The sequence below is a fragment of the Sabethes cyaneus genome, chromosome 2 (assembly GCF_943734655.1).
Source record: "Sabethes cyaneus chromosome 2, idSabCyanKW18_F2, whole genome shotgun sequence".
In the NCBI taxonomy this organism is placed as follows: domain Eukaryota; kingdom Metazoa; phylum Arthropoda; class Insecta; order Diptera; family Culicidae; genus Sabethes; species Sabethes cyaneus.
The window spans coordinates 132,775,799-132,788,910 of record NC_071354.1 but is presented as its reverse complement, the minus strand read 5'-3'; the positions used below and the strand labels follow the sequence as shown (position 1 = coordinate 132,788,910).

The 13,112-nt window shown below is 39.3% G+C and overlaps 2 protein-coding genes across 2 annotated transcripts; both read right to left on the bottom strand.

Annotated features, from left to right (window-relative positions):
- Positions 1–3,829: 3,829 nt before the first annotated feature.
- LOC128733843 (protein inturned) lies at positions 3,830–6,708 on the bottom strand. The gene is made up of 3 exons (XM_053827667.1): positions 6,622–6,708; positions 6,438–6,554; positions 3,830–6,327 (listed from the first exon to the last, which is right to left on the bottom strand). The coding sequence occupies exons 2-3, from the start codon at positions 6,501–6,503 to the stop codon at positions 3,976–3,978; spliced, it is 2,418 nt and encodes an 805-aa protein (XP_053683642.1). The 5' UTR covers positions 6,504–6,554; positions 6,622–6,708; the 3' UTR covers positions 3,830–3,975.
- Positions 6,709–8,944: 2,236 nt separating this feature from the next.
- On the bottom strand, positions 8,945–10,250 carry LOC128733844 (lysM and putative peptidoglycan-binding domain-containing protein 3). The gene is made up of 3 exons (XM_053827668.1): positions 10,141–10,250; positions 9,918–10,080; positions 8,945–9,864 (listed from the first exon to the last, which is right to left on the bottom strand). Exons 1-3 carry the CDS (start codon positions 10,152–10,154, stop codon positions 9,316–9,318), a joined length of 726 nt encoding a protein of 241 aa, XP_053683643.1. The 5' UTR covers positions 10,155–10,250; the 3' UTR covers positions 8,945–9,315.
- Positions 10,251–13,112: the final 2,862 nt, after the last annotated feature.

The following is a 13,112-nucleotide window of genomic DNA, read 5'->3' as shown; positions in this document are numbered from 1 at the left end:
CGGTGATCGCTCGATAGTTCTCACAGTCCAACTTGTCGCCCTTTTTGTAGATCGGGCAGATAACCCCATCTTTCCACTCCTCCGGTAGCTGTTCCGTATCCCAAATTCTAACAATTAGTCGGTGCAGACAAACGGCCAGCTTTTCTGGTCCCATTTTAATAAGCTCCGCTCCGATGCCATCTTTTCCAGCTGACTTGTTGTTCCTTAGCTGCATGATGGCCTCCTTAACTTCGCCTATCGTTGGGGTTGGCACCTCTTCCCCGTTTGTTGCACCGTCGAAATCGCTTTCCCCGCCGCCATGGTTTTCCGCCTGGGCGCCACGCAGGTGTTCGTCGAAGTGCTGCTTCCACCTATCCGTCACCTCACGATCGTCCGTCAGAATACTGCCAGTCTTATCCCGACACATTTCGGCTCGCGGCACAAAACCTTTGCGGGATCCGTTCAGTTTCTGGTAGAACTTCCGCGTTTCCTGAGAACGATGCAGCCGCTCCAACTCTGCATATTCCTGCTCTTCCAGGTTGCGCTTTTTCTCCCGAAGGATTTGGTTTCGCTGCATCTTCTTCTGTTTGTGTCTTTCCACGTTCTGACGTGTGGCACTGCGCATCTTGGCCGCCCGCGCAGCGTTCTCCTCATCCATCACCCTCCTACATTCATCGTCAAACCAATCGTTCCGCTGATTCCGGGCCACATGCCCGATGGAGCTCTCCGCTACACTGCTGATGGCTGTTTTGATAGTGTTCCAACAGTCCTCGAGAGGGGCTTCGTCCAGCTCGTCCTCTTCCGGCAGTGCAGCTTAGAGTGAATGCGCGTAGTTTGCGGCGACGTCTGGCTGCTTCAGCCGCGCGAGATCTAACCGAGGCTGGCGTCGGTACCGAATGTTGTTCACAACGGAGAGTCTTGGGCGCATCTTAACCATCACTAGGTAGTGGTCCGAGTCAACGTTAGCGCTTCGATAAGATCTGACGTCGATAATGTCTGAGAAGTGCCGACTGTCGATCAAAACGTGGTCGATCTGTGATTCTGTCTGGTTTGGTGACCTCCAGGTGTACTTATGGTGGATTCTGTGCTGGAAAAAGGTACTACCTACGGCCATATTCTTGGAGGCGGCAAAGTCGATAAGTCTTAGACCCATTTCATTGGTTTGCTGGTGTGCACTGAACCTTCCAATCACCGGTTTGTATTCCTCCTCCTGGCCGACCTGAGCATTGAAATCCCCGATGACGATCTTGATATCATGTTTTGGGCAGCGGTCGTATTCACTCTCCAACTGCGCGTAGAATTCATTCTTGTCGTCATCGGTACTTCTGAGGTGAGGGCTGTGCACGTTGATGATGCTTATGTTGAAGAATCGGCCCTTGATTCTCAACCTGCACATTCGAGGATTGATTGGCCACCACCCAATCACCCGTTTCCACATCTCGCCCATCACTATGAAAGCTGTACCCAGCTCGTGTGTGTTGCCGCAGCTCTGGTAGATGGTATGTCCATCTCTGAACGTGCGTACCGTTGAGCTCTTCCAGTACACCTCCTGCAGCGCTACGACGTCGAACTTGCGGCTCTTCAATACGTCGGAGAGCACTCGAGTGCTCCCTTGGAAGTTGAGAGATCGGCAGTTCCACGTCCCGAGTTTCCAATCCATAGTCCTTTTTCGTCGCGTGGGTCTATTCCGATTGTTCCAGTAAGAATATATTTGTTCTTCGTTCCATGCTTTAGTATTTTTCGTGGTGACGGCTTGCAAAGCCTGCTACACCAACCCCCTGTTTCGCCGGAGGGCTAACGAAGCTCGAAAGAGCCCTCCTTTCCTGTCAGCACACGACCTTGGCTTCCACCGGGGTTGGTTACCCGATCTCCACCAAAGTTGCTCGTATCCCGGCTGGTACCACGAGGCGGTAGGAATAGGAGTTGCTGAATAAGAGGCTATGAACCACTGTAGGGTCTATTTTATGCCTACACGTGCACAAGGCACCGACGGTACGCATTATTCAGCCGTTTACCAGCAAACTGAACACTTACTGATGAAATTTTGCTCCAAGTTCACCTCATCTGTGTCCTCCGAGTTTTGTTCTACTTGCTCCTGTCCGCCAACGAAAAAGTTTTTCCTAGAGGTACTCGCCGCTCGTAGATGGCCCCATTTGTTACACATTCGACAGATGTAATTCTTAAATCGGCAGTCCCGCTTAAAATGACCTCGCCGGCTATACGCCAAACATCGCTGGTCTCCAGCTCCCGCAATATTGGTTCGTCCACGTTCGACATCATGTACCTTTCGATCTATTTGAAAAATTGCTGCCGATTTCGTCTCTTCCTCGTTCGTACTTCACCGCAATTTCATATGCTCGTTCGAAAGTCAAGTATTCATCTTCTTCGCAGATTCTTTCGAAAGCTTTCCCGTCGAGACCGTCAACGAATTTATTGAGTTAATCGTGTAGTAAGTGTGGTCACAATTTGCAATTAAATGCCAAATTCTTCACTCGCGCAGCCCAAGCATTCAGACTCTCCGGCGGATCTTCTCGTTGTTTTGCCCGTATTAAATTTCGACGCTCTTTGAACACCACCAGCGGTGGTGTAAAATGTTTTGAGAGCAGTTCACATAACTGTTCGTACGTTTCTGTTGCCGGCGTGTCCGGCGTGCAGAGGTTTCGCAACAGTTTGTATGTTTTTAACTCGCAGTGATTTTCATATTCCCTGTAATCTGGTTCGCCGCGAAAAAATGTTCCAGCTGTTCCTTGTAAGTTCCATTCTTCGATATCACCGTCGAAACTGTGCTGCCTTTGCCATCCTTCCACAAATGCGAATACTTAAATCCTCGTCGTCAATGTAATATCACATATCTCATTTGGTATTTTGTAAGTAAATCATTTCTTTATTAAGCCGAAAATACATGTGCGTGATTAATGCTCTTCCACAGTCAACTTCACTCAACTCGAAAGACAGAAGCTCATTTCTAAACGAGGGGTTACACAAAGTCTATTTCATCATATCTTCTTACGTCGCAATCTCCGATTTCTTATCCGTCACAAAACACTAGTTTTCACACGGATGCCAATGAAATACATCTCTTGCCAAGTCATGACCTTTTATCACGAACCCATCCCCAAAGCCAATCTCGAATCTACTACAAACCCTGCCGCGAGCCAGAGCATTAAGAATTTAACTCATGGGTTTGGCTGGAATCGGCCTTCTCTGAAGCTTTTCCATTATCGAATCGCATTTCGTCACCATCCCGCTGCACAGCTACAGACCGAATTGTAGCCTTTGTTTATTGTTTGAGGATCCTGTTGGGCTCCTCACTCCTCGGAAGCACTTGTACAGTACATCGTACAGTACAGCCTTGACTTTCCGAATGAACCGTAGGCTCCCGAGCCTACGCTGATGGATTCTGCAGGTGACCGCACACAATTACTTTCATTTCTCCTGCTGCATGATGAATATCTCGAAACCACGTTACCTTTGTATTTGAACTTGAATATAGGCTTTATCTTTAAACTATACTTTAAACTATTAATATACCGAGCAGAACTGTTTCCAAAAGCTGGCATCCTCGGCGACTGGGAGCGCCGCTATTGCTAAAATGAAGTGTTCCGTTTCTAAATCATCCCATCTTCACTACCGACCCGATTTAGCAAATAAGTCATTCCATACGTCCCGCATTCATCCAAAAAAAAAATCTGGTCACTTTATCCTAAAGGTATTCGAAATTTTATGGCTTCAATATAAACATAGGTCGAAAAGGAATTTTGTCATGTTGTTGTAATTATTTATAGGCTCCTAAACTTATACTAGAAGCTTTTTATATTTACTATACTAAACAAATAGGTTTACTTCTTATTTTAAATTTTTTTTTTAAATTAAGGCAGATTCGAACGAATTTCAAGATATTACTCTAAAGGCCGATCAAATCTTATTGGAAAGAAAATGAAAATGTGAATTCAAATGAGCATGATTATTCCGAAAGAAAATAAAAAACTAAGGCTTTTATCCCGCACAAGTTAGGCATATTCGGAAAGCTAATTCTACCATGTTTTGCGGGGCATCAGCACGGTGACATACGTATAATTCTCGGGATGGTGTATTAAAGAGTCTTCCTATTACCCAAAACTCAATTCTTTCATTTGGATTGGACTCTTTTGGTACGGACATCAGCATTCCTTGCTCTTTAACAGCAACTAACGATCGATGATTAAAACCGATTTTCGTATCATTAGATAATAAATCACGAAACTTTTTAGTGTTTTGTAAAGTATTATGTATCAATGTACATGTTTTACGAAATGTATTCATAATTATATCATGTTTTGCCTGAACCGAACTAAGAACCGGAGCTAGAAACAGTCCGTCACCCACTTCCAACTGAACAAAGTAATAGAGCAAGTTTTCGTTGCCAAAGGTTAGCATACTAGGAATAAGTTCCGAAAATTCCTTACAGCGGTTGTCAGAAATTTCATTTGCATCAAAATTACTGCTTTGTTGGCTGCTATCAATGCTCTGGCCCCAATCCGAATCATCATCATCATCATGATCATTATCACCATCGTCTTTTAATGCATGGTTCTTAATTGAACTCGAGGCGTTCGATTCCTCGTCATGATTACGGAACGTAGATCGCTCTTCTGTTTGACATTCTTGTTTGGAGACTAACGTAGAAATGCATTGTGGTCGCCGGTTTGATTCTATCCAGATTCGAACTAGATGTTCAATTCCTGTTGATTTGAAATACTCTAACATGTCCTGTATTTCCTCTACATAGCGCGAAAGTGATCTATTATGGTTTGTATCGATGGGAACCTCTAAAATGACTATCATCAACAAATGACCGATTGAAACTAACAAAAAATAGGCATCATTCGTTTCGTTAAATTTACATTCGCAATAGTCGCGGGGGTAAAATTTTCGCCAAAAAGCAAGATTTTTTATATTCGTTGTGCAAATAACTTCGAAGATACCAAAATTTTTTAATACTGCCTCGATATCTTTTAGGTAGGAACCATTTAAATGCGAACAGACCAAATACTGATTATAGTACAAGCAGCATCCAATTATGGTTACATCACAGAATAAATCCACTAGTTCGTCATTCCAGTTGCGATAGTCCATCGCTTCAAGCTCTCCCAGCGCATCATCAATGCGCAACTGTATTTCCTTTGGTAGAGGCACGAAATGCGGTTCCAGGAATGTTTTTTCAAATTTATCGATGCTTCGATTGGTTTTTATAGAATGACGTATCAACTCACATAGCTGCATTAGCTCGGTTTGCTGCTCAACCGGTAAATTGAAAACTGCTGAACAGTCAGAGTACAAAATGCTTAGTAACCGACATATCTGCTCACTCTTCTGTTTCACAGAAAAAAATGCTGAATATTTCGAATTAAATCCAAACAGTAGAATTCCATCTTCGAAAAAATTATATGTTGTATAAAAGAGAACATTGCGGACCTTTAGGTTAGTCATTTCGGTTCTTGTCCCAAAAGAAGAACTAAAAATAGAATGCAGTGTTACGAAACTTCCTTTTGAATTAAACAGCAAATTGTTCTCCTTGGTAGGATAACAAAATTTGACATCTAATTCGTCGTTTTGGGTATACTCCTTCGAAATAAAGATCATGCTAAAAATCAAATCGTTGCTACTCATTGTTTGAATGTCGTCTTTATTAAATAAAGTTTCCTGGCTTTGAATGAGATCCATTAAATTTGTTATTTTGATTTCTATAGCATTCGAGATATCATGTTCAATCATTTCAAAAAAAGTAATTTTGACAATCGTAGGAATTTTAGTTGATCCTTCAAGCAAAGATTCTAGATTGTCTACTGTTACTGCCTCGGTATCAATGCTTTTGATCCAGTCTTTAGACTTGACCAGTTTAGTACGGTTGAACACAGAAAAATCCTTAATTTTGTTGACCATTAATTTTTTACCATCCGGAAACAACGACGTCGAAATGCCAAGAATAGTATCGGATAATGGCAGCACCTCTTTAAGAACTATATTCCTTTTCGGCGCAATACTGATAATAATCTCCTTATTCAGTCCATTAAGCTGCTCTTTTCTAATTGTATCAATGATGCTCACCTTAAACATTTTGTGCTTATTTTTTTCGCGGTGTCCAAATTTGGAGAGAATGTTTTCTTTTTTCCTGATTGAAAGGCGTTTGTACTCATTGCGAAAAAATAGATCGTCATCAAAAACGATCGGTTTCGCGTGATAAACCAAATCGAACTTGATGTAAAGCAATGTACTGCCCTCAATAAATGGGCTCCACTCATATGTACGAGAATCACAACTACTATGACTGCATTCCGATGATAAATTAGATTGATCATCTGTCCATACCTGCAGGTAAAGATAATTAATGCTTCGTATTTTGAAGTAGATACCTACATAAACCTTTGCACCATTACCACAAAAATGTTTGAAATTGCGTTTTATAAAGAAAAATATACCTGTTCGTCTTCAATTTCTTCTGAAAGGCTACGGTTGTTATATGAAGATCGCTGGCCCGAATTCATAGTGATTGACTTTGTTTTATTTGAGTTTGACCTATCTACGCCGGATGTCAACTAGTAAATTAATAATAGCATCAAAACAACTAAATCCTAAAATTTTATTGTTCATAACAAATACTACTAGGGTTAACAATGATGTTCGCGACGTCTGATCCCAATCCCATCCTGATCAGATTCTGTTCTGGCAAATTCAGTGTTACAGATGCCATACACGCAAAATAAACCACACGTTCTTTCCACGTGAAAAATCACGTAAATTTCTCTACAGGGAGTTACGTGACTTTCAGTTGAACATTATTGGAAAATACAATAACATCTATCTAATTTCCACGTAAATGCACGCATACTAATGCAAACTACGTTAAATTCACGTAAATAGTACGGGAAAAGTTAGATGGAAAATAATCACATAACTTTTCACGTAATTTCGACGTGAAAATTATTTTGAGTGTATAAATATTTTCTAAAAAAAAGATCGGCTACTACTCGAACACCAAAAAAAAACTGCTCGAAATCTGTTTTAAACATATCTTGATAGGGTAGATGCTCCAGTAGTTGTGGTAGTACATACCAGTAGTAGTGGAAACTCGGAATATATCATAATTTTGGCGGATTTCGAGATAATTTCAGTTTTCTATTGTTAAATATATATTATTTAACAGTTTTATCTAAGATACACAGTTAAAATTCAAGATGTTGGTGCAAAAATTACAAATTCCTTTTCAGCAGTCCAATAAAGTGCAATTGCTTAAGAAATTCGTAACAATCCATAGCATTTTAGCAAGCCTACGTTGTTATCCACCTGCTGCCATGCTCACTGCAAGCGTTACTAAGGCGGTACACAACATTCCACTATTATAGGCAAATTTTCCACTATTATAGGAACATTACCACTACTTTAGGAGCACATACTAATGTCAGGAAAAGCAATATTTAAGATATATTAACCAGCAGAATGGTATAATTTTGGTATGTATTTAAAGCCAACACTATGGTGCATCATATTATCATGTAGGTCAATTGGAAACTGATAAATTGAGCGTTCAAATTGTCTTTACACACTATCCCCCGACATAATCCCTCCATTACTGGAGCATCTACCCTATAGGAAAATATCAGCGAATATCTTTCTAAACTTATAGGAGGTTTCATTTTTCATTTTTTGGCGCATAAGGGGGTCTAGGAGACCAGGTCGCCTTCGCCACTCGCCAGTATGAAATATCTATACCTTCCATGCTGCGCTAATGTAGAGGGAGAGGTTTGGCATCTCAGAATAATATCTTGCTGATCGAGTGAATCCTGGGGCCCGATGCCAGATAGGGAGATGATGGATCGGAAAGTAGTGGATAGCTAAGATAAAGCTGAGAATAGTGTTGAATATAAAAACAGAATGAAATGCCGTGTAGTTCTTTAATCAAAATGCTGTTGGGGACAGTTGACAGGTCCTATTTCGTATTTTGTATCGTTCCATTTAAACCTCCTTCCTTCCTGTCATTTACGTCTTAGTTCTAGCACAGAGAACAGACTACCAGGTAATTGACAAAAAGTGTGTAAAAGGTTTTTATGTAATCTACGAGTAAGCCTTCAATAGAGCACCCCTCGACCAGTAAGTGGCAAACTAAATCTTGATGTCGCTGCCATCGCTGCTATGTACCTCCAGCACAAAGAAATATTAATAAAGGTACATGGATATATTTTTAAGCGTTTGGCAAACTATTTCTGGAGGGCGCTACCGACAGATTTTACACACAAAATCGATTACTTCCTTCGAGCCTGTTAATCTGTTCTCTGTGCCATCAATTCACCGAACGAATGGTCCTTATCAGTCGATGGAGAATTCGCGAAAAAATGCTTATTCGGTATCGATGAGCATCCCTCATGAACATACACTATTCGCCTGACTCGCCGATAATGCATCCTTCGGCTTTGGATCTCATCACGAACATAACCTCATCGTGAACATCGGAATTCGTTCAAAAATTGAAAATTGAGTGTAGTCGATTTAGCGGGTTTAGCATACCCGAGGACGCCGGAAAGTATTCAAAATAGTATCACCATGAAAAGAGATTAAAGTAGTAAAGTAAAGTAAAGATTTAAAGTAGTGTTAGTAACTTTAGAAGCAGCAGAAGGTGTTATTTCGCACTTTTGCTTTGCACACGATATTCAGCGATGCTATGAAGCGTGGGTGTATGTGGTTCATTAGTTATAGGTAAATTGAACCATACGCATCTGTTTTTCTCGTGATAAAACAGTATAATCAATATATAGCTATTGATTCTACTGATAAAACCGTTTGCCCATGCTCGGCGTATATATTCAAAAAATCAACTTTTTTTTAAATTTCCATTGTGAACTAGGAGGGCTTGTGATTTTAAATAGAATGTAGATCTCAAGGTACAAAGTGGCCAATACGGCATAAATCTATATTGGCAAATATTGTCTAATAGTTCATAATGTCTACTTTATTTAATATATTTTTTAATAATATAAAGGCACTTAAAATAATTAGTGTTTCAGATTATTTTTTATTTATTTTGAAGACTTTCGTAGTACAAACGTTAAAAGTAGGTGAAATTCGCAATAATTTGACAAAAATTCTCAACAAATATACCTTGTATCGTTCTCTCAACAAAAGTTCTTAACGCGATTAATTTTCAAATAGAAATATGCATATATGAGTGCAAAACTAGATCGATCATGAAAATATGTTATACAAACATAACAAAATATCTATTAACCATTACCGCGTTTTGAAATAGGAATTATTGAAGTTGTCGAAATAGCTTGTTTTTAAAAAACCAATATGCAACCTAAATCACGTTTTGTGATGACTCGTTTCATTGATTAAATTATCGTGATGATACTTTTCGATATGCTCCGCAACGTAAATCACATAAATTAAAGGAATTACAAAACACAACGCAAGAATACATACAAGCAAACAAATCCATGAAATATCACAGTCTGACCCATTGCAAGAAAAATCGTTTGCTGGTAATCGTAACAAACGAGGTTGCGGTACATTATCATCGTATTCTCCACTTAGCAAGGGTTGTTTAGATGATATCTCATTCGTTTCTTCCAAATTTTGGTTAGAAACTAAATTGACCGCATCATTTTTATATGAAGCACTACTTACGGCAGCTACTATTAGTTTTTCGTCAAAATTAGCCTTATTCTCAAGTATGGCAGTAGAGCTCTGTGCCAAACTGATTGCGTTTTTCGGACTACTGTTTCCACTACTGTGAACCTTAGGTATCGTTTCTAACAATAACGAATGGGGTGTAATTGGCACTCTGATTATTCTTCGAGCGAATATCTCGTTATCTTTATCTATTTTGTTTATTTTTTTCAGCTCAGCGATCTAAAAATTTATGGCAATGTTTGTTAAACGTATTTAAAGCGCTGCTTGCTTACCGTGCAATTAAATCGCAATGCGATAGCTTGCAGAGTGTCTCCCGGTAAAATCTGTGCTTCTATCCAATTTCCATAAGATTCAAGCTTAGGTTCACACATTGGAATATCATCATTGGTTTCAAAGTGACTATCCACGTAAACACGATCTTCTGCATGCTTGACCCTGAAAAAATTAAACAGAAAAAACTCGAGTGCTAAGGAATAAAAAGAACAAACTTTCTACCTTTGCCGTTTCATGCCGAATGTTTGTAATTTTTATCAATAAAACTAAGCGTTCAAATTAATCATATTATTTCTTTCTTCTAACTAATCGTAATCGAAATTCGAAATATTCTCATTATATATTTATATTTAACGCTGTCATCAATTGAATATATTGTGTTTGTGTTTCGTACTGACCAGAGATGCCATATTTTCTAAAAAAATGTCAGGAACTGTTCGAAAACCGAAAAAATCGAGCAGTTTTTCGGCTACTCGCTTTTTCTGTTTTGAAAATAATCTGCGAAAATCTGCACACTTTTTAGGAAGTCTGTGAAAGTTTAAAGAGCTTCGAACAAAAATCTGCACCCAAACAATAAAAGTCATAAAAACTGCAAATACAGTGGACCCCCGTTCATTTGAACGATTCCTCATGCAAACTAACGGGGTTAGTTTTTAATTTGAACAACTGGTAACCCTAAATATGCTGGAACTTGTGTGAACTGGCTGCCCTGCTCTTTGTTATGGTTTTGGTGGTTTGATTTCACCTCCTCGACATCGCTATCTTGGTCTATACTGAGTTTGACAGTACCCCCATTAAGTAGGACCCCTCACTATTGTACCCCAAACAACAATGGCCGTCGCATTGATTTTCTATTTCGATTTTCCCGCCCAGTGTTTTCGACGTTTCAGTTTCAGTCACAGAAAAATGGCGACGTGCCGGGGGGTCGTTTGATTCAGTTGGCAGTTGCAAGCAGCGAATATTCATTCTCCGATAGGATTTCTATCATAATCGTTGGGAAAACGCAATGTGAAACAGATTAAATACGCTAGATCAGCACAAACAAATCGTGTTTATGTGCATTGTCTGCATAAGCAATGATGTCATATTGAGTATGACGTTAGAACCATTTTTAATTTGCACGTCGTGCAAATCAACGGGGTTCAAATAAGAAGTGTTCAGATTAAAAACGGTCAAACGAACGGGGGTTCACGGTATCTGCAAATTTATAATGATCTGCAAGACCGTTCCAAAGATCTGGAATTTGCCGACAATTCTGCAAGTCTGGTATCCCTGGTACTAACGTTGGCACTTGGCACTGGCAGCAGAGATGCCATATTTTCTAAAAAAATGTCTGCAACTGCTCGAAAACCAAAAAAATCGAGCGGCTACTCGAATTTTCTGGTTTAAAAATAATCTGCGAAAATCTGCACTTTTTGAGGAAGTCTGTGATAGTTTAAAGAGCTTCGAACAAAAAACTGCACCAAAGCAATTGGCCTTGCCAGCGTTGCTGATATTGTTCAGGGTGTTGCGTGAGAAAAAAAGAAAGAAGTATTTTTGCTTTTGTCAACACTCACGCGTTGACAGTTCGACACGAGATTTCCTGTAAGTGCGAGCAGCCTATGAAATCTCTTTCAATGCTGGCAAGGCCAATAAAAGTCATAAAAACTGCAAATATTTGTAAATTTATAATGATCTGCAAGACGATTCCAAAAATCTGGAATTTGCAGACAATTCTGCAAATCTAAAAAATTAGATTAAGGAAAACCTGAAAAAGTTTAATGGGATTATGCGAAAAATGCGAAACCGGGATCCGAGAAAGGAGGGAGGGCGAAGTTTTTTAACCAGAAGTTGTTAGTTGTTACGTCTGTATGTCGAAGTCATCAATCGGTAAGTTTAACGAAATTAATCTGCACATCTTGCATCCCTTTCCCTTCTATCCATTCGCGTTGACGAGCGTAAGCTGCTGCTACCTCCAAAAGTTTACTGTACGGGTGAAGCGGAATAGGGATTTCTTCCAGAGCGCAAGAGATCAAAAAATTTTGGCAGATTTTCACCCATACGGGCATTTCTATGAGTGTGCAAGAGATCGTTTAATGCCGTCAACGCGAATTTCTCTCACATACAGGGATACCAGATGTGCATTAATTTGTTTGCAAAACGCATATTTTTTAAATTTCTTGGCAGATTTTATTAAAAGTGTAAATAGGCAAATATCTGCAGTTTGTTTTTAATTTGTCGCAGATATACGCATAAATAAAAAAAAAATATTTGCCAGAGAATTGCAGATTATTTTTCAAAAATGACAAACTCTCGATTTTTGTTTCGAGTAGTCGAGCACAGGTTTTCGAGTAGTTGCAAAGTTTTTTTTACGGGTCACCCATATAGTTACTATATACTATTGTGCATTGCAAGAAATCTTTTCATTCTCGGAAAGTTCATAGCAAGCTGTCAAAATAATTCTATATTGAGCGAAGCTGACGAATTTTCGTTAATTGAATATCGATATTTTTCACATATCGATACGTATACTCAGCTGAAAGCATAATCAGCAAAATTGCTCGCATCACGTGACGATCTGCATTTTACATTTATTTTTAACACTCCATATAACGTGTTAACATTTACAAAGCTGTTATATGCATGCCGAAATTAACTATTTCGAAAAAAAAATCGAGATTTCGTCCACGAATATCGATACCAGTTATATCGATACATTATCGCCCAATGCTGACCTCGCCAAATATTGAAGGATGTGCTTTTGTCCAGAGCTGCCAAACAAATAGATTAATTTCTATTGTTAAGATATTTGCAACCCCTTTCCGTACTTCTTAAATTGTGTTACTATTTACACATATTTTTATACTTATGATATTCAATGAATTTATATAATACATATTTTTGAATGTAAAAGGTTAAAGACGTTTTTTTATGTATTTTTAGTTGCTTAAGCATCAGTAACAATTGCACATATAAACCAAAAAATATTTGGCCACCTTTCCTTGTTCTCTTTGCGGTGATTGACGATGCGGGTTACCGCCGCTAGAGTGACTATATACAGAGTGGCGACAATGTCAAAATTGGAATGATAATTATCTGTCAGTGTCATTCCAATCGAGCAGACGACCTATCCAACGCGTATGCAGGAAAGAGAAAGAAAAACCTTGGAAAAACCGCATTGCATACATTTGGGATGACTTGTCGCCACTCTGTAT

Coding starts and splice junctions, on each gene's coding strand:
- LOC128733844 (XM_053827668.1), bottom strand. Junction 9,865..9,917: donor CATTGCGATTTAATTGCACG/GTAAGCAAGCAG, acceptor ATAAATTTTTAG/ATCGCTGAGCTGAAAAAAAT.
- LOC128733843 (XM_053827667.1), bottom strand. CDS start 6,503: ATGAATTCGGGCCAGCGATCTTCATATAACAACCGTAGCCTTTCAGAA. Junction 6,328..6,437: donor AAGAAATTGAAGACGAACAG/GTATATTTTTCT, acceptor CTTTACCTGCAG/GTATGGACAGATGATCAATC.